The sequence below is a fragment of the Trametes versicolor genome (assembly GCF_000271585.1).
Source record: "Trametes versicolor FP-101664 SS1 unplaced genomic scaffold TRAVEscaffold_12, whole genome shotgun sequence".
Lineage (NCBI taxonomy): Eukaryota > Fungi > Basidiomycota > Agaricomycetes > Polyporales > Polyporaceae > Trametes > Trametes versicolor.
Window position 1 is genome coordinate 2,108,217 of NW_007360332.1, and position 26,910 is coordinate 2,135,126.

The following is a 26,910-nucleotide window of genomic DNA, read 5'->3' on the forward strand; positions in this document are numbered from 1 at the left end:
GGACCTGAACATCCTTTTACTCCAATTTATGCCTTCAATTGGCCTTCTATTGACCTACAAACAACCCCATTGTGTAGAGCTCAATTTTCCGAACCTGACAGTATATAATACTTGACATTATGCCTGGGAAAACACTGACCTAGACCCACATTGATCCCCATTAGTGACAGATTGTGACCCAGAGTCACTTATGGTGGGTTGGTTGGCTTGTAGCACTCCCATATGTGCTCATAATGCTATACAAACATCCCCATTGCATTCTCCTCATCAACAGCTTTCTGGTGATATATAATAGTGGTATGTTACACCATACACTTGTCTATTAATGAGCACATTATGTCGAGCTGTGGCTGAAAACAAACAAAGCCAAAGCTAGTGGCACGACGACGCTAATCCGCGGGCGTGCCATTGGCTTTGGTCTTGTTTGGCTCCAAACAGAGAAGGGTCAATATCTTGGCTTCTGCTTGTCCAAATGGGACATATTACATATCACCAGGAAGCTGTTGATGAGGAGAATCCATCTGTGCAAGAAAATCAAGGATATGGTTGCAGTGTAATAAGATATGGACTGGATAAATTCCTATTAGTGCCACAATTGGCAATGTGCGCTGGTGGCCTAGCATATTCATCAAATGATCAAGTATTATATACCACTGGGTTCAGAATATTGCTCTCTATTCAATGAGGATGCTATACTCAAAAGTCCACTGTACAATAGATGGTATACCTCAAATATATCACTAGAAAGAGGCAAGTGCACATGATTAAACACACAGCCACTCTGACCATCTGCTAATGAGGCTCTAATGCTCCCCAATAGGTGTCTATGTAACCCTAGGTGGCACTACATGCTTGCCGCCCTATGTGCACTCAAATGCAGGCTACAGAAAGCATCTACAGAGACTCTTAACATCATATAGATTATAGTATAAGGATATATCTATATAGTTTACATTACTAGCAAATGTGCTCATAGCAGTGAGGGGTCTAGAACACTAATGAAGGATTTGGTGGGTCTGATGTGTACACATAGGACATATTGTAGTGCCATCATATATATTATTCTATTTCTTGCATCATTGGCAGTTACTAGAGTGATCAAAACCCCAGGTTGTCTGCTCTGTGTTGGATTAAAAGACTGCAATTGAAGTATTTCCTTTTTCTATCCCCAATCTGGGGTAAATCAAGACCATGACAGCACCATGTTGTAGAGCCTGTGAAGGGCTTTATAATGATATATAATATGTGCTATATGGATGAGGACTGGTGAAACAGCGAGCAAAATACTGCCAAAAAGCACCTGCTTTCAAAAATCTTTCTAAGTACCACGGGCGCTAGTAGATCGCGCTGGGCCAGCGTGATCTACTAGCGCCCATCGGACTTCACCAAATCACGCTTTCGGCGCCTATTTGACCGACAGGATCAGGCCCTGTGAACCCTTCTTTAAATCGCATTGTTTGGCCATTTCTGCACTATATCCTGCATATGAGGCTTAGGAAACCATTCCATTGTGTAGAGCTTGGCCAGCAGAGTCTAATGATATATAGATCAACATTTATTAATAATCAGATCACTGCAAGAAATCCGATTTGGTACATTGTATACCACTTTGTAGGCTAATGCTGCTCCTGCATTGTTTATAGCCAAGAATATGCCCAAGTGTTTATAATGTGTCCACATGACATTTATGTCCATGTACTGGGCCTCCCATGGAAACAATCATGTATATATATTAAAAACTGACAGAGATATGGCAATCTAGTGTCTAACCCTAAAATTCCTAATGGAGGAGGACCCTAACCCTAATTTTGTAAGTGGAGGATGTATGTGGCGCCTATTTCCAAACTAATGGCTGATTAGCGGAGTTTTAAAATATTTTCCCACGGGGCTCATTTTATGTGTCGCGAGTTGGCAGGAAAGTCCCTACATAAGAAACGATTTCTTTGTTCCTCATCAATCGTAAAACAGCCTCCCAGGTTGTGTTGTGCGGTGTGCGTTGAGGCATATAGGTGTATACACAGTACAGACCGAATGCATTCGGCTTTGTTCAGAAGACAGGCGGCTCGTTGGGTAAGTGTGCACACGAGCTGGCAGAGTGTTTGTGGGGCAAGGGTGGAGGTTTTGCGGCAGGTAGTGGGGAGGCAGGGGCTGCAGGAGCTGGCGTAGGGAGGCGAGGAGCAGGGGGAGGGTGATGAGCGAGGACACGTGCTGGCAGACCAGTGTAGCTTGTGGGAAGGAGGTTCCGGAACTTTGCGGGGACCTTGCACAGTCTTCCTGCACAGCTGACTGTCACCGGGTCAGGCGCCACAGGAACTGCAGGCTCTACTGCCTCCGGTTCAACAAACTGGGAACAAAGGTGTGAGTATAACTGTGAGCGCAGTATATTATAAATACTTGCCATATCATTGGCGAGCGCGAGGGCATTTTGCTCTGCCTCCTGCCTTTCACGCTTGCGCGCACGTTTTGCCACCTGGGCAATGTCCTCTTCTGCCTTCCGTTTTGCAAGCATGGTGCCGAGGTTGGTCTTGAGGACTTTGCAATGTTTAGCTTTGTGAGTGGCAAGTGCACGGCTCCCGTCGAACTCATCCATGCAGGCCAAGCAGACGAGCTTCATGGCGGTCAGGTGGAAGCTGCCAGACGATGGATCTGGAGCTGTCCAAAGTGTCAAGGTGCTACTGTACAGTTGGGGCTGGGATCGGTGCACTCACGTGATGGGTGGCTGATGCGCAAGTTTTCCTTCTCCAAGTCAGGGTCTGACACGATGTGATGCGTCTTGCCTTCCTCCCACCTCCTGCTCTCGCTTTTCCTCGCACTCACTATGGGTAGATCGTCAGAGAAGGACAAAGCCAGCAAGAAGGACAAGCGTAAGGAAAAGAACAAACAGAAAGAAGCTCTCCAGCCCCAGGCACCTCCACGTACAATTCCTATACCACCCGCCCCATCCGCATCGCTGCCACCCATCCCTGTTGTTGCTGCCAACATCCCGCCACCACCGTCAGACAACCTGCTTGCCAACGACCAGGTACGGGTATCCGAAGAACGCCTCGAAGCACCGCCGCATACATCTGGACAGGAGCCTAATGCTACTGTCCTGACGGGGAAGCGTGCCAGAAGCCCGGACCCGGAAGCCGACATGCACACTCGCAAGCGCGAGAAGAAACTCAACAATATTCTCAGCTACATGTACCATGACACCCATGCCGATATGTGAGTATATGCACGCATATAGTCACACTACTAACTTTGTTTGGTCCTACAGCGTCAGCGACGAGATCAAGAGCTACCAATTTGGAGCCCGTCTGGCCTCCTGCATGGTGCATCTGTTCGTCAATGTGCACGATGCACTCGTCTTTGGCCAGCACTACGCCAACACCAGCACTGAACTCTCGGACTCGGACGACGAGTCCGACTCTGATTTAGGATCCGACTCTGAGGGTGCGGCAGACAAGCGGAAGGCTATAGGTGCGCATCAGGTTTATTTGTACTAGATTACACCTGACGTCCATCATCCCAGGGAGACAGAGCGGCAGGAAAAGCGCGAATACATCTTTCAATACCATGCCATTCCCGATGTTATGCCAAACCTCAAGACGGACTTACCCCTGCTCGATGCAGACCAGCTCGTGACCTATACAAACTTTGTGAGTATTATTTGGTGCTTAAGGACCACGCTGACATATATTACCGGTTAATCATTTCGCACGCACATCCCAAGGGGACGACACGAACTCGCTCCGCAAGGACATCCTCCTCCTCTATTGCAAGGAAGGATTGCGCCTCGATCCTTCGTATTCTGAAGCACCTTCTAACCTTGTGAAGCACAGGCACGGGTGGGAAAATGACTACACCGCACGTCTGTTGTGCCCACAAGAGCTCCTCGACACGTACAATGCTGATCCGGAAGTGTACGTACATGTGGATAAATGCACGCACTTTATTAATGACCACCTAGGTTCCGCAAGCGCGTCAAAGCTGGCACAATCAAGATCACGCCAGGAGCATACTGTGCTCTGCTCTACGACCAGAAGCTCGCAGCAACTTCATCCGGCAAAGGTGACGAGCACATCGGCCTTCTGAGGAGCCTGCTACTCGTTGCGGTAAGCCGCACACGGAGCAATCTCGATGTGAATCATGCTAATGTCCGTGCGCAGTGTTAAAAGTGCGTGTGGACCGGCCGTTCGAACACATTCCTACCAGGAGTTGCAGCTGGGCCCTGTGCTGGCAAACAGCCAATCTCGCGTGTGTACAATGTTGGCTTTGTGAACCTGCGCAGTATCGCATATGTTATCATCCTTGTGAGTTGTGCGCTCGTTGTCTAGATGGTATGCTAATATCGTCATATGCAGGCCCATTTCAGCCTGACTAGCCAAACATTGTTCAATGTGCTCGACGATGTCAGGAAGTTCAGCTATCTCGAGCTCTACATGCGGATCTTGAGCCTCTTCCGTGACGCGGAGTCCCTGTGGTGCAAGGAGACGCTAGCGTGGTGGGACATGTATGTACACCATAGATCATTGAATGTTCTGGCTGACCTTTCTTTTAGGCAGGTTTATGGTGTCGCACCGGCTGTGCCTATCCGTGGTGAGGAGCCTCAGGAAGAGACTGCAGCGGACCGGCTCAAGCACTGTCAGAAATCCGAGAGAAAGGCCTGTTGGCAGGCGACGTCACGTGCGCACAGACGGTACGTGATCTGAAGGCTATTGGTGTTGCGCCATACTGATGCGCGAGGCTTGATAGAGGCCCTTCGCACCCGCAAGGCTCATCAAGCCCCGGTCCCTCCTCTGGCTAACAGTCCCACATCTGCACCCGCGCCTCTGCTTCCACCCTCGCCACGGCGCGACCGTTCTCCGCTTCCATGCTCGCTGTGGCGCGATTGTCATCTGCTCTCACTAGCTCGTCTGCACGCTCTCCCGGCCTCATTGCTCTCGCCGAAACTGTGCTCCTCTATGCCCAACATGCTGCTGTTTGCCTCTTGTCGCCAGATGTCTCCCAGCCTCGCTCACTGCTCTTGCATTCATTCTGTCGACTTCTTCGCCCTCTCGTGCTTCCGGTAGTGGACTCATAGACCGCTTCGGGACGGTTCGTGTATCATCATGTATTTGTTCATTTCGTATAACTAGCAATAAAGGTCAACGTGATCACAAGCTGCATCCCACGTACAGTAGCTAGTAGATGGAGTGATATATAATATTAAAAAGTGCTATATACTCCATCCATCTGCAGGTCCATACAACGGCATGCACACCCTACCAGCGCATGCATACTACGCCGGCCCTGGTTGTCTTCGGAACCGGTGGTGGAGTCTGCATGGGGATGTGAGGTATGCAAACTTTAAGTGCACCATTGCTCGCCTGATGCAGACCCCGCCACCGTGTGCAAGGTATGCATGCGGTTGCAAGGTCTGCATCCCGCGGCATGGGTATACAGGCGCGCTGCGACTTTTGCTGATGGTTGCAACCGGCCAAAATGTGGATTGGGGTATGCAGACCCTGCCAGCGCCTGCATGCCTATGCAGGGCTCGTGCAATTTTGCTGATGCCACACCTCCCACCCTCAGTATTGGTACCATATTATTTTGCAATCTCTGTGCCAAGAAGATTTGCAGAGACTACCCTGGAGTCGAGCAGTGTAGCAACTTTGATCTTGTCACTTTAGGGAGTAGGCACTTTCACAGTGGAAAAGGTACAATATATAGGATATATGAGAACTGATTTTACATATGTCGCCCTTAAAAGCTGCACTTCACCTAATCGACTCGCACTCATCAATGGTGGTACCAAAATTACAATTTAGAATTGAGCAGAAGCAACTTTTCCAAGCCTAGTTTTGTATCTGAATCCACCGGGCTGCTCTTCCTCGTGTGCCGATCCACAAAAACATGGGTATAGCCGCCAATAGCACTCGGCACATGGCTTCCCTCTTCAAAAACAGCGACCTCATATGTGACAGAGCTAGAGCCAAGCTTTATCACACGTAGACCGAGGTCAAGTATGACTGGGAATGAGACCGGGGAGAAGAAGTGGCAGTAGGAGGATACGACGAGGCCGATGAGGCGGGAGCGCGAGGGGTCAAGATGTGCGTGTTGGATGAGGTAGGTGTTGACGACGGAGTCGAAAAGGTGATAGTAGATGGAGTTGTTGACATGAGAGTACTGGTCGTTATCGATCCTAGGGGACGTAGCTCGGCTCGGAATGCGAGGCGGGGTCGCAAGGAACGGTGCTCACCAGCGCGTGCGGTAGGAAAGGAAAAACGGATAGAGCTTGCGCTCTCGTCCTCGCAACGCCTTCGGATCTGAGTCTGACATGCCTCCGCTGGGTCGTCGCAATTGTTATCCCAGTGCAGCGCTGTACGAGCTGACAATACTCACCTCGGTAGCCAATGGCGCGGTAGATGATGAGGGGGGAGAGAGAGGATGCGTTCGAGTTCGCCCCACGCTATTTACCCCACATCGTGATCGGTGCCGTCCGGCCCGGGTCATGTCTGCATGTGAATCGCGCTTCGACGAGCGCTTGATTGACGCGTCTCTCTTTCCTCGACCACGACGTCCTCTTCGTCGTTCATCCCGTTCTCCTTTCCCTCGTCGGCGACTTAGCGTACGATGAGCGCCAGGGCCCCTTTTGTTCCTCAACGCCCGGCCTCTCGCACTGCAGAGCCCAAAGCCGCTGCTGTACCGGTAAAGTCTCCTCCGGCCGGTGGACATGAGCATTTCCGTCCCAATGGTCTCCTGGACCCTCCCACTGGCCCCCCTGGCGACGCTAGAAACCACTCTGAAAACCCTTTAGCGTCCTCTGGCAACTCGGATCTCTCCTCTGCTCAGGTTTTCGCTGCTAACTTCAGGCCTCTCAACGTCTCTGGCCTCGGCAAGAAAAAGAGCGACACTACTAGCTCTGGGAAATCTCGCCAGTCTGTCGACAACTCTGCACCGGGCTTAAAAGCTTTTGCTCCCGCTCAACAGGCTCGTCTTGGCAATCCTCGGCCCCCTTCACCCTTTTTCCAGTCTTCAGGTCCTCCCGCAATGAACACCTTCAAAGCTCCAGCTGCTCCCGCCCAGACGTCTGGTCAGAACGACGAGTTCAGCGCCAACAAGGCGCATACAGCCACTTCCGCCAAACCTCCGGCCTTCGACACCCATCTCGAGATGCAGGGCAAGCCGATGTCTGGCCCCCCTCCCGATCAATTTCGCTTCTCGCACGGTCTTGACGCTTCCTACCACAGTCTCCGCTCTCGCACCGCTTCTCAGCCGTCTCTCGCCAGCATACATGAAGTCGCCGAGGAAGAAGAGCACACCAGCTCTCGCAAGGTACCTTCTGTCAACGGCTATTCCGAATACGCGGGCTATGCAGACGACTCCGGTTTCTCTGACGGCGACGACGGCCACTACCAGCAAGGGCTCAGGCGGTCTGCCAAACGCCCCGATCGCACCGACGAGGACGAAGATGAATACGAGTATGGGACGGGCGCAAAGCGGTACAAGACCGCTCCCCAGGTGCGTAGCCCTCCGCTCTGCCTTTTCTTGCGACTATATGCGCGCAGAACGACCCCTCCGGTACGTACAACGGCCGGGGCACCCCCGCTCGCTACCCGGGTGGCGACTTCGACCGCGCAGTCACGCCCGCGCACGGCGTGCCCCTTCTCGCACCGCCAGCGCACTTCCAACCCGAGCCCCCGAAGAGCATGATCGACCAGTCCGATGGTCGGCAGGCGCTGTACCGCCTCCTCGGCCAAGATCTCGAGACCTTCGTCGAGGGGCACGCGGACGCGTACGAGCAAGCGCGGAGGAAGTGGGCGGACTGCTCGGTTGAGGAGTGGTCGAAAGGTGCCGACGGTATGTGCTCGCGCCATCCTCTCAAAACATCATACGGACGTTGCTCTCCCATGGTAGAGCTCGGTGGAAGGTTTGGCAAGATGTTGGACTATGTACGTTCGGGCCGCATATTCGGAGCGTGCCCATGCTGACCGTACGCGCTTACCTGCAGGTGAAGGACCATATGACGTGCGTGCGGCTCGGTCCGCAATTTGGATTCGGTGACGGAACACACCACTCACAGGTCGAAGCTCTCGCTCTATGCGACCTTGCATACGAGCATTACCGAGCACAAGAAGGTACTCTCGGAGCGGGAGGAGACCCTGAAAGGCGCGAGGGAGAGCCTTGTGAGGGAAGGTGGCGCCGTCGTCGGTGGACCACCGAAAGTCGATGCTGGGAACGACGAGGAAAAGGATGGGTAGGGTGGTGGGCTGTTTCTTGTGCTCGTGCGCAAATGTCGTGTATCATACTGTCGTCGCCGTTTGATGTGATTGCTGTCTACCCGACCCGCCGGTATTCGCGATACTGCATGTATCGTACCAGTGTTCAAAGATAGACCACACAAGACCGCGACAATTCGAGCGTAAATAGACGGCGTGAATCTCGGAATACGAGACGCCTGGATTGGAGATGATCCTCTTCGGCCGCAGTCGCGCTCGGATGCCGGCTACTACACGACTTGTACACGAACCTCCACGACCACCATCCCCTTACGCTCTGTTCTCGCTCACTCCGTCCATGCTGTCTATCTCGCTGCTTACCATTACACACTCTACCTGAGCTCTCTGGACTGGCTTGTCCGCTAGATACGTGCAGGGATGGACAAGTTCGTTACACTAGAGCCCACGCGGCTGTACAACACCCCCGCACCCGCCTCTGCACCCTCCAAACGCTTCTCACTCCATAGAGCGAGTGCAGCACACCCGCCCACGCGAGTACACGCGCCCGCACCCTTCCAAGTCATCGGCCGCCTCCCCGTCGACGTGCACATCCTCGTCCTCTCCGTGCTCGCCGTACCCGACATACCCGCCTATGCCCGCTGCTCCCGCGCCCTCGGCCAGCTCGCCCGCGACGAGCGCGTCTGGGAGGCCCGCTGGAAGGCCTTTGGGCTCGAGAAGGCCCGCCTCGGCGACGTCCTCGACGTCCTCGATGAGAAGGTGAAGGTGCAGAACGGGCTCGACCGCGGACACGCCCCGCCCACGCTCGCGACGGAAAGTCTTGACGATGACTTTGGGGACTTCGCGTCCGTCGAGGCGCAGGCGGACGAGATGGGCGACTTTGTCGGCGGGGGCGGCGGGTTCAGCTCGCCCACGCCGCGCACGCCCGCGTTCACCCTTGGACCAGCGAGTAAGACCTTCCGCGCTCAGTATATTCGCGCACACAACCTCCTCAAACCGCTCCTCCCCGCGCTCGCTGCCCCGCCGCACGCCGTGCTCTCCAGCCTGTTCCCGTCACCGACGCCTCCACTGCGCAGCCAAGCGCACACACTGCGCCTACTCTCGCGCTTCCTCTCCCCCTCCGTGAAACCATTGCGCAATTGGGAAACGCTGGGATCCGCCCTCCGCGCCGCGATCGACCGCTTTGAAGACGGCCTGCTTACCGCGTTCGACGTCGCGGATGGCAAGGGCGACGAGGCCGGGATGCGCGAAGCCGCGGAGGCGAGCTGGGAGGTATGGGACGGCGCGGGTGCGGAGTGGGAGCTTGGCAAGGTGTGGGCAGAAAAGTTGGAGATATTCTATGAACAAAGTAAATGGAAGCCACTTGACAACTTTACGTGAGTATCTTCCCGTTTTATTGCGCGCGTCCGCCTAACTTGGCTTGAATAGTGCTGAGTCCGAGCTGGATTTCAACGCAATGGACGAGTTCATGGTCGAGCTCCTGCGCGCGCTCGAAGAACATGGCTCGCGCGCGGTGCGCGTCTTTCCTCCAGACGCGAATGTGCTCGTCGCGTTCTCGGATCGCCTCGCGAACGAAGTCGTGAGTGTCCAGCAGCTCCCCTTACCCAGCATGCGCTAAAGCCGCCCAGGTAGGAGAGTACGTCACGTCGCTGCTTACGCGGGCGCGCGAGATCTCGAATGAGATCTTCCTCAAAGCAACCGCCGCGAGCTTCAAGGAGGCGTGGCGGATGGTGGAAGTGATCATGAAGGTCGCGACCGCGAAAGATCCTCAATTCCCGAAGACGAAGGCCGAAGACGTGGTGTAAGTGCTCGTATTTGATTATGTGCTACTGCGCGCTGATTGCCTTCAGTTATCGAATGTTCGAACCGAACATGGACGAGTACCTCGACGAGGAAGTCGAGTTTGTCAAGCAAAGTTTCGAAATGACATGCCGCGCATGGGAGAAAACAGTGCGTCTCCCACTCAATTCCTGAACTCCGTGTTGCTAACTCAGTACACTTTCCTAGCTCTCAGAACATCGCGCCGTCGCGAACGCCTCCCCGAATACCGAAACCGCGCGTTTCCTCGGGTCCCACAACCCCGCACAAGTCAAACGCACCGTCCTCGCCTCGTTCACCGACGTCCTTCTCCTCCCCGTTACCATCGTCCCGCGCACCGTCGGCGCCGTCGGCGCAGCCATCACTACGACGAGCAGCGCCGCCGTACAGGGCATCGCCATGCTCAACCCGCAGCGCTGGGGCGCGACGAACAGCAGCGCGAGTAACGCGGCCAACGGCTCCAGGACCGCGTCGACGAGCTCGTTTCCCAGCTTCGCGCGCATGTCGTCGTGGGGCGCGGGCGGGAAGGACAAGGACGGGTATGTGCGCGACTTCGAGAAGGGTGGAGACCGGACGTTATTCGATATCGGGGCGGACGAGGAGGACGAGGAGGATGAGAAGGGCTCGGGGGAGGTGTTGGACGAGAAGCGAGCGAGTACCGCGACTGCACGATGTAAGTGTTCACGCCCTCTTGTACGCCGGGGTCGTGCTGACCGAAATGCATCCAGCTTCGTTAACTGTATCGACTACCGCTGACTCCCTGAGTACCGCTGCGACGTCCGTCGACTCTACTCGATTATCAACCCCAGCCCGGAATCCGCCTGCGCTCGACAACCTCGACCTATTGCTGTCCCTCGATATCGCATTAGAGCTCATTCACGCCGACCGCGAATCCATGAAGCGCGCCGAGACGTTCTCGGGGTACCCAGGCGCGTACGGCCACCGCGTGCGCGACACCATTGAGGAAATATTTTGTCTCCTGCTCCAGGCGTTGGGCGAGCGTCATATCAAACCCGGTTTCGACACGTAAGCGGCATCCCCGTCATTCTGCTGCAGTGCTGACTGTAATTTTATAGAGCTATCCAACAGATGAAGTCGTACAAGCCTGACGAGCACGAGGAGACGAAGAGTGTCGCGCCGCTTCTGCAATTCTTCGAGCTAGTGCATATCGGAGACACGATGCAATCTATGATTCATGTCTACTTCGACAAGGAGCTGGTACGTGGTGTTCGTCCTTCCTTCCCGCTCATGTTTGCTGACTTGCCTGCTCAAAGGCGCCTCACATAGACCGTCACGACTTCCTGAACACGGTCGTACGCGAGAAGAAGCGATTCGAAGACGTCCTGGACGACTCTGTTGCGGGTGGTCTGAACGCAGCCACGGACGCGCTGATGAATCAGGTTCGTCTCTCCCGCGTCGCTACCGTACTCCACGCTCACATTTGCGCACGTAGGTCGAGCACATTATCCTGAAGCTGACAAAACCGCGGGAGTACTACCCGCCCGAAGACAGTCCAATGGAGCTCGGGCCCACGGAAGGCTGTCGCGAAGCGATCAAGTGCTTGCAAATGCATTGTCAACTGCTCAAGGGCAGTACGAGCAAGGAGGTCCTGGAAGTGTTCTACCAGGAGGTCGGCATCCGCCTCATCGCGTGAGCTTTCCCCTTTCAACCCATTAGTGTCAAGCACGCGCACTGGCTTACTCCGATGACGTAGCATCCTACAGAAACACCTGAAGCGGCAGATCATCTCGCTGAACGGTGGCTTCCAAGTGATCGCGGACCTGAACGCGTACCATGCATTCATCGCGTCCCTCCGCGTCGCGAGTATTACGGCCGAGTTCGCCTACTTGAAGATGCTCGGGCACGTCTACGTGGTGGAAGACGCGAAGGATCTCGCGCAAATCGTGCGCGACGTGACGCGATACGGGGGCGCGTATCGGCCAGAGGTGCGCATCGGCGTTCATTCCTCGAATTCGCGCATGATACTAACAGCAGTTGAACAGGATATCTACGAGTTCATCCAGCGGCGGTCAGACTGGAAGAAGATCGAAAAGACGGTGGACAAGACGATGTACAACCTGAGCTTCAAGGAGGACTGCGTCGTCTGCTAGCCCCGGTCTCCCGGCCCGTCTACCTCTGCCCGCCCTGGGCGACCGCGTGACGTCACACAGCCGCGGCGCAGCGGGCGACTGGCGCCACCGCGCCTCTTGCTCTTAAGCCGCGCGATCGTCCTCGTCCCAATCGCACCTCCTCTCCTCGTCCCCCCATCTCCTCGAACCCACCACTATCTTGTATACCACACATATTTGCATCCGCACGTCCATCATGTCCATCCCCGAATTCTCGCTCCGCCTCCAGCACGGTACGTCTCCCGCGCACAATCGCAGCCCCGATAACGCCCCGCTCACCTACATACAGGTATCACCGGCGGCTTCGCGCCCCCGACGCCCGAGGCCATCATCACGATCACGGGCATCCCGACGCAGAACCTGCTCAACATTACGAGCGCCGTGCGCCCCAAGGGCACGCCCTCCCTGCAGGACGGCGCGCCCAAGTCCCTCTCCGCCGCGGACGCGCACACCGCCGCGCTCGTCGCGGAGCTGAAGCACATCCTCAGCACGATCCCCACCGAATCACCGCCCGGGAGCGCGGACATCTACGGGCTCGACACGAGCATCGCGTTCGGCTCGGACGACCTCGTGTGGCAGAACGGCGGCCCGCAGGGGTGTGGGGGCGGGCAGAGCTCGGTCGTGCCGACTGAGGAGGAGAAGGCGAAGTTTGTGCGGGCGGTGGCTATCGTGAAGGAGCTGCAGGGAAAGGCTGCGTAGAAGGAGGCGTGGGGAGCGCGTGAGGGGCATAAAGGTAATGTGTTTGTATACCAGCTGTTTGTACAATCTACGAGGAAATGGACGGGGAAACGGAGAGCTCTGGTGCGCGAGTGTGCGTCTCTTATCCGGGAGACACTGCGACAGCCATCGGAGAGGTATAGGGCTGTATACGGGTTGCAGGGACGGCTTGTCAGCGCGTGTATGGCATCATGTCATGACAGATTCGATACGTACACCCTCTGAGATCGGATGCGCAGATTTAACGACGGTGACGTGCGATCCTAGTGGACCCGGGGATGATATATCTTCCGCGAAACAAACGAGCATGTCATATCCTGCTTCTTACAAGCCCTCAACAGAGTATCGTAACAGCGCAGATGCTAGTACTAGTAGCACAAGAAAGCTCCGACGCGTGCACGGCACACCCATTACTTTCTAAATGATCGCCAACTCTAAACTAAACAGAACGGCAAGTTCAAGGTCACACAGATCTCGCGTTGGTCCGCCTCTCCGGAATGTGAAAGCTATCGCGCCCTTGAAACCATCTCGTTATGTCCATAGGCTACACCATACAAAACCACCGGTTCGCGAGACTGTAACCATTCTACAACATCTCACTCATACGAATACCTACCAGTGACTCCTTTCCCATCTTCACCTCTACACAGACCCCGCCGTCCCTCCTAACCTCCATACCAACACGCCCAGCCGTCTCGCCGGCCTACCATGCATCCCGCCCCTTCGCCTCCGGTCTCTCCATCGCCTCACCCGTGAACGTTCGCAGCCATTTGTGTTACCCCTGCACCCACCATATCAACAGCGTAACCGAGAGAGACCCGGCTAGCCCGCACGAGCAACGGCTCCCGACAAAGGCAGAACAGGCAGTGTCGGTCACGGGGTAGGAACAAGCGCGAGCGCGAGAGGACGCGAGGGCTTGGGCTGGGGGGTGGTTGCTTGACGGGGATTTCGGAGTAGATGTGGGCAGATGGAGGAGAGGATGCAGAGGTGTAACTGGGTGGCTGACATGCGTGGAGGACGGGGAAATGTGGTGAGATGGGGGCGAATCCTTATCGTGTAGCGGGGCTTATAGCGGGAACCGAGGTTTAGAAACTTGTTATGGCGATCCATGCGGGGTACCCCGGTGCCCTCAAGGAAGGCAGGACGGTCGAAGAGGACGAGCCTAGTGCAGCTCTCGGGACATACCCGCCGTGTCCGTGTCGTCGCGGTCGTAGTTGTCGCCCAGTGTCGTACCGCAAGGGTGTCCGCAGGAGGGCCGATTGCGCCTCAGGACAGACGCGTAGACAGATCGCCATCACTGAGAACGGGTCGCCAGCACCGAGAACAGGTTGCCAGGAACGAGAACGCGATCAGCACCTATCCATTCGCAGAGCGATGTCCTTGGGGTGACGGGATAGACGTCGGTGGTGGCAGGTCTCGCCAGGGACCCTGGCATCCGTCCTGTAGGATTCAAAGTGTGACTTCGGCGAGAGGGCGCGGTAAGCTTGTACTGGGCGATGAGCACCGCGCGGATGGGACTTACGCACGCGTGATAGGCACTCCTGGAGGGCGGAGTCGACGCGACAGCAGCCAGCGTGGCGCACGGAGTATGTGCGCCGGGTGGACGCAAGCCCGCGACCTATGTAGGAGGAAAACAAGCTGTCGGTCTGCGAAGTCGCCCACAGAATGTATCAAGAGCGAGTCTTACAGACCCGCGTCGTATACATCGGCGTCCAGCCCACGAGTGCTGAGAACGTTGAGATGCGCGGTTTAGATGCGCCACAAGGCGCGGTGAGGCACACCCCTGCATTCGCGTCAGCCGGTGCAAACTCGGGCGGGACAGAAAACTCACATTCGGACCGGTGCGCAAGCCTACACCGCATCCAGGCCAACCAAGTACTTGCCAAGGTGGTGCGCAGCTGTACGAGGCGCATTGCGTGACCGTAAGCAGTGCAGCTCAGTAGCGAGCCTGCGCAGGACCAAAACTGCGCACGGAACCGGAGGAAGACCGTGCAAAACCGGTCAACCACCCAGCGGAACGACGAGCGCGACACACTCGTAGAAGGAGAGAGGGAACACTTCAGTGCTATGATAGTCCAGTCCGATATCTACAGATACATGTGAATGTCCGGGGTCGTGCGTGTACGCGGTACAGATGCTGTTGCGCACGCATTATATGTCGTGGTAGAGGGATACGATAGGAGTCGTTTCGTGTATGCAGTCTACAAAAGAGAGTGAGCCAACGCCACAAGTAAAGACAAAACGACGACATACCGCGCGCAGACCGTCTAACAGCAACAAGGAATCGGGATGATATAACATACGCCCCCGCCCTACACATCCACCCCATCGTCAGCATCGTCCTCACTCCCCAACCTAACAAAAGAGAGGAACACGCACCGGACACGGGATGCATCCTCCGCGGATCCGTTCAGCAGGCCCCGTCTGGCGCGCGGGCGGCGCAGCGTGGGCGGACATGGCGGGGACGGCGGCGGGCTGGGCCTGGATGCGCGCGACGGAGGCGGAGAGACGGGCGGGGGGCGGGTAGGTGAGCGAGTCGGTCGTCGTGGTAGGGGAAGACATGGCTGGCGTGGTCGTGGAGGGCGTGCGTTCGTGGGGAGCGTTCGCCTGGGGCGGGTTATATACCGGCCAAGTGTGGCGGAGAGACTCGAGGCGGAGGCGGAGCCCATGACGTCGTTGCACAGGCTCGCGGTGGTACGGACATGGAGCTGCACAAAGGGCCCGTTGTATCGGCCCAATGGTCTAGAGGTAAGATACTTGCTTTGGGTACTTCGGTGCGATTGCAAGGGATCCCGGGTTCGAATCCCGGTTGGGCCCCTTTTTGCCTCCTTCTGCCTTCCCTTCTCCCTTCCCTCCGCTCGACCGAGGTGCTCGCGGCCACGATGATATTTTGGACTACAGATAGAGTGCATCATCCATTCCCTAAACTAATACTAGGGGAAGACAGTCCCGCGACGACCTTCCGCCCCACATGACTCGCAAGGCCCTCAAACAGCGCCCTATCCCGTCCCCTCGTCCAGTCAAACACCAGCTGTGCGCCCTTTTCTCCCTTTTCCTCTTCCCCTCCACCTTCTCCCCGTTCCTCGCACCGCATTCTACAAACCAGCGCGGGGTCGGGGTCGGCGTCCGTATGCATCGCGTCGGAGTCGCGTCTTCGCCGCCGAGCCGCGCGCGACCACGTACAGCCCGCTGCGGACACCGCCACGTCCAGCGCCTCCGGGGACTGAGTGGGAGAGTGTGGCCGGATGGTGAGGCCGGGGATTGCTGTGAGGACGGTGCGGGTAATGGACGCCGCCTCCGACAATGAGCGGGAGGGGGGCAAAGGGAGGGGCTGGTGGAGGGTGTTGCGCGCGGGCGTGAGGTGTTGTGTCCCATGATGAGAGAGGCGGGCGAGTGTCTAGGGCGCGTCGTCAGATAATGTACGTTGGAGAGGGGACGGGCGTGAGTGTGTGGGGATGGGGAGAGAGGACGAACGTACATCTGGGAGACGAACGTCTGCGAAGGACCACGCAAGGACCCACCGCCGTGTCTGGCCCTGCACCAGCTCCGCCACCGCGTAGTTCTCGATCTGCCTTGTGTATGAGTACGCATCTTCGAGAAAGTGGAAGTGGGTGTGGAAGGGGGACGCGCACCTTGTGATCCCGCAGCGCCTGCACGACGTGCGCCAGGCTCGACAGCTTGCCCAGCATCGACGTGAACCACCTTCCATCCCCCTCGTCAGTACTTAGCAGCCACTGTGCGCTCAGGCGAACAGACTCACCGGCACCGATCCTGCGCGCGCGTGCTCTCCTCGACCATCCGCGCGACGAAGGCCGCTTCCCCGCCTGGGGTGATCATCTCCACGTCCGCGCCCGTGCACACCTACCCCACTCCCCCTCATCAGTCTCTCACTCGCGCATAATGGTGGAATGGCAAAGGATGGATACGTACAGCGTTCGGGCCGTGCTCCTTGCCCTCGGCGGACTGCTGCACCTCCTCGCGACTGCCGTAGAACGGCGGGTTGCACATCGTGAAGTCGTACCCTGCGCCGTCGCTGCGTCTCGTCAGGCGCAACGTCTCGATGCTAGGATGTGAGACGGAGACAGACCTCTCGAAGAGCGGTCCGAAGATATGACCCGCGGGATCCGCCTCACGTATAGAGATGCGGCCCTCGAGCGCGTTCGCGCGCACGTTCTCGCGCGCGGAGCGTAGGGAGAGCGCGTCGATCTCTGTCCGCATATATGCGCGTTAGCTAGTTCGATCGGCGTAGCGCGTGGGTGTGAAGCATACCGGTGGCGACGAAGGACCAGTTCGGGCGCGTGCGGCACCCGAGGAGGGGGTATATCGCCGACGCGCCTGTTCCCCTGCTCCGTAACCAGTCAGTACACCTCGAAACGGGGAAGCCAAGAGAGAGGGTTGGGGTGTATGAGGGAGACGTACACGTCGATACCTCTGACGGGCCGATCCGGGTCCTCGCCCAGGGCGAGCGCGACGGCGGCCAAGACGTCCTCGAGCCACAGAATGTAGTTGAGCCTGTACGCGCATGTCAGCTCCCTGCATCCAGTTCGTGTCCCAGAACGCACCTGTTCGGGACCTGCGAACGCGGCGATGTGAGATACACGTAGGCGAGGGCGCGGGGGCGGGGACGAGGGCACTGACGGGGGGACACAGCCGGCCGGGCGGGAGCACGACGCGCAGGCCGAAGTCGCGACTCAGGATCGCTTCCGTGAGTGCCCTGTTCGTTGTTTAACACCCTCTGCGACATTGCTACGCTCGGATTGAGGGAGACGGACCTCTGGGCGGCGTCGTCCTTGAAGTCGATAGTGGCGCCCTTTGCGGTGCGGATGATGCTGCAGTAACCGTAGTCCGTCAGTCAGTTGTATATGACACCGAAGGGTGTGGAAGGCGTACTGGGGCTTGAGGGCGGGATGTGCATCTGCGAGGGCGAGGAAGTCGGGCGGGGATTGGTACGGGTTGCGCGCATGCATCCGTGCCAGATTCCGTATCAGTTTGTTAGTTGTTCGCTGCATGCGACTGCGCGAGCGCGAGATGGACGTCGAAGGGAAGCGGTGGATCGGCGACATGGGCGCTCCGAGTGCAAACCCTATCGCAGGGTTAGGGATGGCGCCTAGTACTTGTATTGGTACAGCCATGGGCAACTCCCTCACGCAACGTGTTACATATGCACCGAGTCTTAGAAAACATGGCGTCTAGACATTCAGGTCTCTCTCAGATGCGCATCTCCCGCAACTCCGTCCTATCCTCCAACGCCACGCCGCCGCGCGCAAATGTCGCGGTGCGCGTCCTATACTCGCTGCGGGGCCCCTCCACCGAAACCACCGCCCACTCCAGAGCCGGGACCGCCGCCACGAAGCGTCCCAGGTACGCCTCGACGTCCAGGTCGCGCGCAGTCCGCTCTGCGGTGCCCAGCGGCCGCTCCGCCGCGTCGTCGTAGCCCATCGCGTCGATGTGCTCCGTGTATATATTCAGCGCGAACCGGCGCAAGCGCATGCCCGCCAGCGCGTCCAGCAAGTCGTCCTGCACACAGAAAGTGCGTCAGACGAGCAGCATCCACGCGCGAGCGTAGCTTACCAGTACAGAAGACAGGTCGACCTCGCCGTGCTCTTCTCCCTCCAACCGGCCCTCGATCGTCAGGTCCTCCAGCCGCGCCCCGCCCGCGCCCTGCAGCACCGCCAACGTCCCGCCGTCGCCCCGCGGCCCGGGCCGCCGGATGTCCACGGGCCACCCGCCCAGCTCGAGGACCCGCGGGCGCGCGTGCACCAGCGCGGGGGCGAGCATGTGCAGCTGGTCATGGCGCACGCCAGCCAGCACGACGCGCTCGATGCTGCACACCAGCCCGAGGACGTACAGCCCAGCGAGGCCGCCGTCGAACGCGCGCAGCCGCGCCCAGGTGATCCCCGCGCGCTGCTGCTCTTGGACGTTCCGGTTCCGGCACAGCCGCACCTGCGCGGCGGTGTCGCCGTAGGTGTTGTGGTACTTGGTGCGGAAGGCGAGGCGCTCGAGGGCGGGGAACGCGCGGACGAAGGGCAGCGTGAGCGGGAGCGTGGCGTCCTGCATGTCGAGCGTGCGCAGGCGCGGATAGACGACGTTGGTGATCGGAGGGTTCATGGGGTGCGTGCACCAGCGGGTGACGCTGAGCTCTTCGAGGGTGGCCGCGAAGGGCGCCAGCCAGAGGATGGGGTGGAAGTCGTTCCATTCGAGCACGCCAAAGAGATCGTCAAAGATGTTGTCGCGGGTTCCAGCTGGGAAGTCGACCGTGAGGCGTGTCAATCTGGGGCGGAGGGTCTGCAGGAGCTCTAGAGAATCCATTCCTTGAAGGCCCGACAGGTGTAACACGTGCAGGGAGGGGTGGGCGGCGAAGCTGGCGATTAGGCTCGCGTCCCACCCATGGCGGCGGCGGACTTGCTTCCCGGGCCTGCAGGACAGCGCGAGAGACTGGAGGTTTGTCATGAGGGAAAGCGCGTTTACGAGGCGAAGAGAGGTGGGAGCTGACAAGTCGATGAAATGCAGTTTCAGATGACGGACAAACTTGGAGCGGCTCTCGGGCTGAACCGAAAGAAAGTCCAAGAACGAGAGCAACTGTTGTTCGTCCTTGAGGAAAGGGGGTTCACTGAGGACATATTTCGGCCCGTGCAAATAGAGAACTCGAGAAACAGCCATGAGGCGGGCGGTGACTTCGATGGGAGCGGCAGCCATGATGTCGAGCAGAACGTCATCATTGAGGACAGGTCTTGACGCAAACATCCTCTACAGGAATCGCGAGTTAAATATCTATGATGGCAGTCAGCATACAGCGTCCACCGCCGAACATTGGGAGCAGGAGGGCATAGTAGATGACTCGGACGTCCGTCCGGTGCCATTACAGTACACGACAAATCGCTACCGGCGCGCTGGTGAGAGTTCCGAGAGGTTTGAAACAGAAGCTTACGTTGATTTATGCGCTCGCAATTCTAATAACACCACCACCCACCCACTCACTCGCGTAGGGTGAGCGTGCGTGTTTTGTTTGGGATGGTGGAGGGAGGAAGCAAGAGGGACTTGGAGCAGGTAGCGCCCGTACCACCGACACTGCCGTTTATGCCAAACTTTACGACCAAGATCGCTGGTATTTGACTGGATACTACGAACACTAGGTTAACACTAGTTTCACTGGATGTATAGCCTTTAACATTCCGAATATGCGGTCTCCGAGCGGCAGGGATATTGTACGCGAATGACGAGAGGCTCTTGACTCGTGGGTCAGCCGTCCAGGGACCAGCAGCACGCAGTTCGGATGCGACGACGGGCCAAAAGTGTCAATACGCCAGTGTGGTACACCCACGCTGATACTCCACCGATTCTGCTTTCCGGTGTGTTATTGAATACGTTAGATCCATGCCGGAAAGAGCATCCAACAGCGGCTCGCTCTCGCAGTCTCCTCATCGGCGTCGTACCTCGTCCGAGTCCAGGTACGTTCCACCGCGGGTCACTCTATAGCGTCCTCTGTACCTCTTCAAACTGGATGCGGCCGTCTGCCAGTGTCGTTTTGCGCGTCCTCAGTACATCGCGCGGGACCTGCACGGAAAAGACCGCGGTCTGCAGCGTCGGGATTGTCGTTACGAACCGCCCCATGACCGCCTCCACGTCTAGATCCTGCGCCGCCCGCTCCGCCGCGCTAAGCGGAACATCCTGCTGCTCCGCGCCGGTCGTCGGGTTGAGATATTCCGTGTAGATGTTCAGCGCGAAGTGGCGCAGTCGTGAGCGTTTGAGCGAGTCCAAAAGATCATCCTGCCGGTCATCAAGTCAGAAGGGAAGACGCCTAGACACGTTCAGAGGTACTTACCAGCACCGCACAAACATCGACGCCGACATGCTCCGTGCCGTCCAGATGGCCCTCGATCGTCAGCGTCTCTAGCCGCGACGCACCTTCATCTCTGAACATTGCAAACTTGCCGTCGCCCCTCGGCCCGCAGATATCCGCGAGCCAGCCGTCGAGTTCGAGACACCGCGGGCGCGCCCTAGCGAGCACAGTCACCAATGCAGGGCCGAGACGGGCCGTCCCAGGCCAGTGGAGGTAAATGGCGGGCAACCTGAGCGTCACCCGCTCGATGGCGCACGTCAGACCCAAAACGTAGAGGCCCGCAAGGTCGCCCGCGAATGCGCGCAAGTGGCGCCAGGTGCATCCCGTCCGGAGCTGCTCGTTCAGATTGCAGAGGCGATACTCCTCGATTTCGTCGGGGTAGGCATTCCGGAAGCCAAAAGAAAGGTGTTCGAGATTGGGGTATGCGCGTATAAGGGGTAGCACCACCGGCAGTGAGCCGTACTCGATCGAAAGCGTGCGCATCCGCGGGTAGATGATGTCGGGGCTTGGTACGACCTCGGGGTCGGGGTGGGTGCTCCAGCAGGAGATGCTCAGCTCCTCCAGGGTCAACGCGGAGTGCGCGAGCACGGTAATGGGGTGGTGCGCGGCCCATTCGTCGTCGTCCGCGTATCCGTTGAAGATGTTCTCGCGATAGTGTCCCGGGCAGTCGACGATGAGGTGTCTTACCTGGGCGCGAAGCGCCTTCAGGAGGTCAAGGCAATCGAGCCCATAGCTGAATACGCGTAGCTCTTGGAGAGAGGGGAGTGCAGCCAACGCGGAAATGAGTTCGGGGTCCGCAAGGCAGCCGTAGTATCCGCCGGATATTTTCAGGGATTGGAGGTTATGGACGGGTGAAAGCGCATCGGCGAGCAGGACGCAGACGGGAGTAGACCAGCTGTATTTGGGGGATAGTTCTAGGTGGCGGAGGAACTTGGAGCGTACATCGGGTTGGGCGGAAAGAAAGGCCAAGAAGGAAAGTAGTTGCAGTTGTGTCGTTATGTGCGGTGGGTCACGGAGTAAAAATTTGGCCCCGTGGGAGTAGAGATCCCGAGAGGCTGCCATGAGACGGGCGGCGTCTCTTCTACTGGAGGCGGCCATGACCTCCAGTAGGATGTCAAGATTGTTGAGGCCAGGCATGACTCAGGATAAGCGCAACCGGATTTCGAAGCGATGGGGAAGATACTGGTTTACCTATAGGTCGAATTTGAGTATTTGATAATAGAAAGAGACGATAGGCGAAGCCAAGTATGAATACCGACAGTAGCAAGCCAGAGGCTATCATCAGGAAAAGCCAAATCCTCCAGACGGAGACGCCCGACTCCAGCGCTCCAGGGGCCTCCATATGGAGACACGTTCTCCATCCCTGCGACAAACCTCATCTCGCGCTTGCTTCGACGTACGAGCTCATAGATCTGGCCTTCCGTAGGCCGGCCGCAATGATTTTAATTGTGAGCGGGGAGGGCGTCGTTGGTGAGTCGTGCGGGGAAGCCGTGGGAACGCCTCCATAGGCTCCATATGGCCGCGGATGGAGACAGGGCGTCTCCGCATATTGGGGGGGAGTCTCCAGCGCTCAATCCAACCACCTGTTACCATATAGGGCCCCTGGTTCCTGAGGTCATTCCTGATGATAGCCGCAGCCGGAGTCTAGGTACTGACCTGACAGTGCCTATGCACGATGAAGAGCGCTGCACTTACAAGTAAAGTTACCGTGACTATACTCCAACCTCAAGGCCTCACTATTTGACGATGTGAGCGTGTTTGCGTCTAGCTGAATCGTTGAAGCTGGCGGCACTGAGAAGGGTGGGTCCTGGAGCGCCCGGCGGAATCGCGCGACTCCCGCCGGGCATTGCCGTCGTGGCTGGGACTACGAATTTTGATTTCATAGGCTCCTTGTCTTCCTTTTTTCGTTCACCGCACTCGTACCTTCTCTGCAAAAGATTCCAGGAAACTAGCAATTTATTGGAGCTGTTTAGCTTGGCAAGTGACACAGCGACTTGCCAAACTTTGAACGCGCAGGGTCTCGCGAGAGATACATGAAACCACGTACATCGTACGTAACCGTGGCTCCAGCTTTGTGGCGTGGGCAGCGCACAAAAGGACGACAACAAGCTCACCGGCAGCGTTCATTCCCGCTACCTAGTAGGGGGTCTTGGAGGAGATGCTGTCAGAAGAGTTTGCTTCAAAAGTCACGAATTCTGAGCATCATTAGAACCTCGTTACTGCGCTACTCCACTGCTTTGAACTTCCTGTAAGACATTTTCTAATTGAGAGTGTAGCCAGCGGGGCCTGACAGAAGCCGTGGGAATATGAGCGCCAAATCGATTCGCCTATCATACATTGTATGCCACAACTTTCGCGTTCTCTCCCTCGCACCAACCTCACACACTCGCACGGCCATATAAGTTGTATACGGGGGGCTGCTACAATCATACACCGTGGGCCTTTTGGGATTATCTGCCATCCAAAAGTAACATACATAAGTGCTTCTTATGCCGGTTGGGTGCACTGGAGTCACACCGTAAAACCAAAACTTCCTGTTTGAACTCGCATTCCGTCGTACAAGTTACCGCATGATTGCTCGGGTTTGACGGATTTAGTTCACAAGGAAATTGGTCGCACGGGCGATTGAAACACCATCCCACCATACCGATATGGCAAGGCTTCGTGCGCAGATATCATATCCTTGAAGCACTACATTTCAGAGATCGTATGTATCTATAAACTTCAATGGTAGCGGGCTCTGCCGTGCTTGCGCGGCCTTACGACTTATACAGCAGGGAACGCACGGTCCATCCAGCGCTCCAATGCCGCACAGTCGCTCTCGTCGTGCAGCGAACCCAGCCACTCGACCGCCGAGCGCAAAAGCGCGCCCTCAACAAGTGCCTCCCAGTATTCCTCATCCAAGGACTTCACCGCCTAGAACCCATCCTTTAGCTCCAACGCACCAGGTAGTCGCTAGAGTACTTACATTGGCATAGAACTCAAGCAGGCTCGCCTCGTCCTCTGGACTCGTGAGCGAGAACCCTTGCGGGCTAATCATCCCCGAGTCCTCGATCCACTTTTCCGAGTGGCCCGCCGGTATCTGAGAGTCGCCAGAGCGTATATACAGCGGGTACTGCGCGGCCAGCACCGCGGGCAGCGTCGACTGGTGCTCCCAGTCGATCACGCCGCTGACCGCGCCGCCCCCCGCTTCGTCCACGAGAACGTTTGTATGATTGAGGTCGTCGTGAGAGAGCACACAGCGGCGGTGCTCCGGGCGGTTGAGCCGCACGAGGATGCGGGATAGCTGGGTGGCAAATCGAGTGAGGATCGTCTCGCTGCGGCGTCGGGACACATCGTCTGTACCGATGTCCTCCGATCGCAGCTGGCGCGAGATGAGGAAGTCGATGTACGCCTCGAGAGTGTCGAAGACTTGCGGTGCAGCGTACTGAGGGTTGATCGTTTGCTGAGGGATCACCTCCGGGATACCCTCTGCAGTGCAGCGAAGGGACCCGATGCGCTGGGGTACATCTAGTCGGAACAACTTCACGGCGAACTCCGCGTGGGTGCGGATTGCGCACTCCTGTAGATAATCGTCAGTCCGAATACCGCCTCAGTCACTACGAATATACGGTGTACCTTGGCAGTGTACGGCATGCGACCGAAGGCATTCAAAAGGATGGTACCGGGCAGCACCTCGATGACAGAGTACAGATACTTCCCAGGGCCGGAGCCCTCTAAGGTGTATCGGACCTTAGGGACCGGCAGGGGTGTCTGAGTTTCAAGCCACCTGAGAAGACCGTCTTCTCGCCAGAACCGCTCGAGACAATGGGCGCGCGGTGTCCCGTCCTCTTTGTAGAGAAGTGGCGAGCGCACAATGTCTCGTCGGCCGTCTTCATACTCGACCTTCACCACCTAGCCCAGAGTCAATCGCGAGCGCGGAAGGAGCCGGACAGACGAACTCACGAGATTCTCATCCTTCGCGAGGAGATCCATCCTGACGATCTTCGTTGCGGTCGCTGCCTCCACCGTGTCCAGCAACATCTGCTGCGCCGAGTCGGGCTGCTGGGCAGAGCCGACCAGCCACGTTTCGTATGACGCAGGGATTCCGTCGAACTCTACCTTGACGCCGTGCTGGTCCCAGAACCAAGACAAATTGGACATTACTTCGAATATCCGCGAGCGACAGAGCTGGGGGTAGTGGTTTGGGTATAAAATTGACGAAGGGCCCATGTTGAAGTGGTGAACCCGTGGGATTTGTTGTGTATCTTTATGGGCGATCTATCCTGTTCTGGAAATGTTCAATCGGCGGCCATCACTGAATCCAAAAGTTTTGCGGTGGTTAGGTTCGCTATTTACACGTACTACTCACGCGTCCGTATGATGTCGCGCGTGTTCGTGCTAGCTGCCTGGCAGCTCAGAACATCACCAATAAGCATCGTGCCGGCATTCTGCGGTCACTGCGAGGGGGAGCGTCAGTCTGTATTAGATACGGAGCAGTGCATTACACCATACGTACCTAGTGATCCCTAGTCAATCGGTAGTACGCAGGCTACTTGTTAGCCACGTACTAAACGCGCCCGTCCGCCAGAGTTGCCTCTCGAATCCTCCGCCCGTCCACATTTTGGACAGAGACGACGGCCCTTTGTATCGTCGGCACGGCCTCCGCAAGCCGTCGCACATAGTCCTGGACAGCGATCCCCCATTCCAACTTCTCTGTCCTGCCAAGCTGCGGGTCTTGCACATCGTCCCGCGATCTCTTTAGGAGAATGCACAACGTCAAGTCGCGCACACACGACTGTCCGAGAGCCTCCAGAAAGTTGTCCTGCCGCAAGAAACATCAGATACCCAGGCCAGACACGCACGCACGCCAGAAACTCACTAGTGTGCGAGCCACATCTGCATATGCATATTGAACTTCTAGCTCCGCCTCGATGAGCAGTTCCTCGAGACGCCCCGCGCCCTCTTCGCGAAGGACGGCAGATACCGCATCCATGCCTACGTATACCGACCACTGCCGTAATTCGAGGCGGCGCGGACGCACATCCGCCAGGGCCGGCCCGAGCATGTACCCGTGATTCGCGTCCAGCGCGGTGAGCGCGACGCGCTCGAGCGAGCACTGCAGGCCGAGAACGTACAGGTCGACCAGCGCGCCGTCGAACGTGCGCAGATGCGGCCATGTACTTCCAGCGGTGCTGCGTTGCTGCTCGATGTTGAGTAACCGGCGTGCAGCGTGTTCCTGCGCGTCTTCTGCGGCTTCCTCCGCGTTGAGCCAGGAACTGACCCGGGAAGGCAGGGACGAGACGGCCAGGCGCTCCAGGTTCGGGTACGCGCGCACATACGGCATCGTGAACGGGCAGCGCGTGGTGTGCGTTAGCGTCAGGGCCCGCATATGCGGGTACACGACGTCCGAGTCTGCGGGCGGCGTGATTGACGGATGGGTGTACCAGTAATCGGAGTGCAGTTCCTCGAGAGAGGCGGTCCAGCGCGCGAGGAGGGGGACGGGGTGAAAGTTCGGCCATTTGTCCTGCTGGATGTCCACGTCGAAGGTGGTGTCGAGTGCGTCTGGCTGGGCAAAGTCGAGATGGAGGCGCACCAGCTCGGAGCGGAGGTTGTGTAGCAGGTCTATGGAGGTGTAGCTGACGCATGCCATTCGAAGCTCGCGGAGCGATGTGAGGGTAGCAAAGGCAGGAGGAAGACTTTCGTACAGGAAGCCGAGAAAGGGATCAGCGTCGTCAATGGAAAGATACTGGAGGTGCGTGAAGCGGGGGAGAGCGTCGATGAGCTGGAAAAGGGATGTGTTGGACAGTCTAGCGATGAAGGACAGCTCTAGTCGGCGAAGAAGCTGGTAGCGTCTGGTAGGCTCGTGGTGGAGAAAGTCCAGGAAGCGCAGGAGGTCGGGTTCAGTAGTCAAGCGTGGAGTGTTGCGAGTGAGTAAAAAAAGGGGCCCGTGGTCGTAGAAGAAACGCGATGTGCGCATGAAACGGGCGCAGTCCGCTATGGCCGACGCGGACATAACCTCTAGAAGGATGTCATCGTTCAAGACAGGGACGTTTGAGGGCATGGTGGGATCCGACAGACGCTGAATGAACGAGCTCAGCTTCCGGACGTGGTGGTATGTGCTTTTGAGAGACTCACTATATCGATCTGGATGGAGTGCGTTGTAAAGGAAACCAGGGGCCGATGGGATCAGGCCCGAATGCAGACGGCCGCACGGAGCACGCAC

General features: G+C 57.4%; 10 protein-coding genes and 1 non-coding gene across 11 annotated transcripts; 5 read left to right on the forward strand and 6 right to left on the reverse strand.

The window, feature by feature from the left end:
* Positions 1-2,818: 2,818 nt before the first annotated feature.
* On the forward strand, positions 2,819-4,789 carry TRAVEDRAFT_52890 (uncharacterized protein; the record flags this gene model as incomplete). The annotated part of the gene is made up of 9 exons (XM_008045398.1): positions 2,819-3,207; positions 3,260-3,462; positions 3,523-3,645; positions 3,716-3,905; positions 3,953-4,097; positions 4,161-4,295; positions 4,347-4,495; positions 4,544-4,681; positions 4,738-4,789. The coding sequence occupies 9 exons, from the start codon at positions 2,819-2,821 to the stop codon at positions 4,787-4,789; spliced, it is 1,524 nt and encodes a 507-aa protein (XP_008043589.1).
* A 992-nt stretch (positions 4,790-5,781) lies between these two features.
* TRAVEDRAFT_133686 (thioesterase) lies at positions 5,782-6,303 on the reverse strand (the record flags this gene model as incomplete). The annotated part of the gene is made up of 2 exons (XM_008045750.1): positions 5,782-6,166; positions 6,224-6,303. The coding sequence occupies 2 exons, from the start codon at positions 6,301-6,303 to the stop codon at positions 5,782-5,784; spliced, it is 465 nt and encodes a 154-aa protein (XP_008043941.1).
* Positions 6,304-6,551: 248 nt separating this feature from the next.
* Positions 6,552-8,308, forward strand: TRAVEDRAFT_60994 (uncharacterized protein). Its single transcript, XM_008045751.1, has 5 exons — positions 6,552-7,485; positions 7,533-7,824; positions 7,882-7,916; positions 7,976-7,992; positions 8,048-8,308. The coding sequence occupies exons 1-5, from the start codon at positions 6,598-6,600 to the stop codon at positions 8,223-8,225; spliced, it is 1,410 nt and encodes a 469-aa protein (XP_008043942.1). The 5' UTR covers positions 6,552-6,597; the 3' UTR covers positions 8,226-8,308.
* Positions 8,309-8,621: 313 nt separating this feature from the next.
* TRAVEDRAFT_52892 (uncharacterized protein) lies at positions 8,622-12,130 on the forward strand (the record flags this gene model as incomplete). Its single annotated transcript, XM_008045399.1, has 11 exons — positions 8,622-9,577; positions 9,630-9,780; positions 9,830-10,002; positions 10,052-10,151; positions 10,209-10,692; positions 10,748-11,045; positions 11,096-11,237; positions 11,294-11,419; positions 11,473-11,669; positions 11,734-11,965; positions 12,023-12,130. The coding sequence occupies 11 exons, from the start codon at positions 8,622-8,624 to the stop codon at positions 12,128-12,130; spliced, it is 2,967 nt and encodes a 988-aa protein (XP_008043590.1).
* Positions 12,131-12,344: 214 nt separating this feature from the next.
* TRAVEDRAFT_134014 (uncharacterized protein) lies at positions 12,345-12,847 on the forward strand (the record flags this gene model as incomplete). The annotated part of the gene is made up of 2 exons (XM_008045752.1): positions 12,345-12,381; positions 12,438-12,847. The coding sequence occupies 2 exons, from the start codon at positions 12,345-12,347 to the stop codon at positions 12,845-12,847; spliced, it is 447 nt and encodes a 148-aa protein (XP_008043943.1).
* A 529-nt stretch (positions 12,848-13,376) lies between these two features.
* Positions 13,377-15,404, reverse strand: TRAVEDRAFT_31734 (uncharacterized protein). The gene is made up of 5 exons (XM_008045219.1): positions 15,245-15,404; positions 15,119-15,177; positions 14,697-15,066; positions 14,388-14,648; positions 13,377-14,325 (listed from the first exon to the last, which is right to left on the reverse strand). The coding sequence occupies exon 5, from the start codon at positions 13,973-13,975 to the stop codon at positions 13,739-13,741; it is 237 nt and encodes a 78-aa protein (XP_008043410.1). The 5' UTR covers positions 13,976-14,325; positions 14,388-14,648; positions 14,697-15,066; positions 15,119-15,177; positions 15,245-15,404; the 3' UTR covers positions 13,377-13,738.
* A 192-nt stretch (positions 15,405-15,596) lies between these two features.
* Positions 15,597-15,682, forward strand: TRAVEDRAFT_t205. The gene has a single exon. It is a non-coding gene; the product is annotated as a tRNA-Pro (tRNA).
* Positions 15,683-15,776: 94 nt separating this feature from the next.
* Positions 15,777-17,832, reverse strand: TRAVEDRAFT_60998 (uncharacterized protein; the record flags this gene model as incomplete). The annotated part of the gene is made up of 11 exons (XM_008045753.1): positions 15,777-16,262; positions 16,344-16,433; positions 16,498-16,567; positions 16,626-16,726; positions 16,796-16,898; positions 16,953-17,073; positions 17,135-17,208; positions 17,285-17,384; positions 17,500-17,579; positions 17,638-17,694; positions 17,756-17,832. The coding sequence occupies 11 exons, from the start codon at positions 17,830-17,832 to the stop codon at positions 15,777-15,779; spliced, it is 1,359 nt and encodes a 452-aa protein (XP_008043944.1).
* Positions 17,833-18,073: 241 nt separating this feature from the next.
* TRAVEDRAFT_52895 (uncharacterized protein) lies at positions 18,074-21,842 on the reverse strand (the record flags this gene model as incomplete). The annotated part of the gene is made up of 4 exons (XM_008045400.1): positions 18,074-18,382; positions 18,437-19,612; positions 20,354-20,632; positions 20,688-21,842. 4 exons carry the CDS (start codon positions 21,840-21,842, stop codon positions 18,074-18,076), a joined length of 2,919 nt encoding a protein of 972 aa, XP_008043591.1.
* Positions 21,843-23,471: 1,629 nt separating this feature from the next.
* TRAVEDRAFT_52896 (uncharacterized protein) lies at positions 23,472-24,848 on the reverse strand (the record flags this gene model as incomplete). Its single annotated transcript, XM_008045401.1, has 4 exons — positions 23,472-23,621; positions 23,674-24,267; positions 24,324-24,599; positions 24,651-24,848. 4 exons carry the CDS (start codon positions 24,846-24,848, stop codon positions 23,472-23,474), a joined length of 1,218 nt encoding a protein of 405 aa, XP_008043592.1.
* Positions 24,849-25,025: 177 nt separating this feature from the next.
* TRAVEDRAFT_74910 (uncharacterized protein) lies at positions 25,026-26,748 on the reverse strand (the record flags this gene model as incomplete). The annotated part of the gene is made up of 3 exons (XM_008045754.1): positions 25,026-25,144; positions 25,204-25,509; positions 25,567-26,748. The coding sequence occupies 2 exons, from the start codon at positions 26,746-26,748 to the stop codon at positions 25,255-25,257; spliced, it is 1,437 nt and encodes a 478-aa protein (XP_008043945.1). The 3' UTR covers positions 25,026-25,144; positions 25,204-25,254.
* Positions 26,749-26,910: the final 162 nt, after the last annotated feature.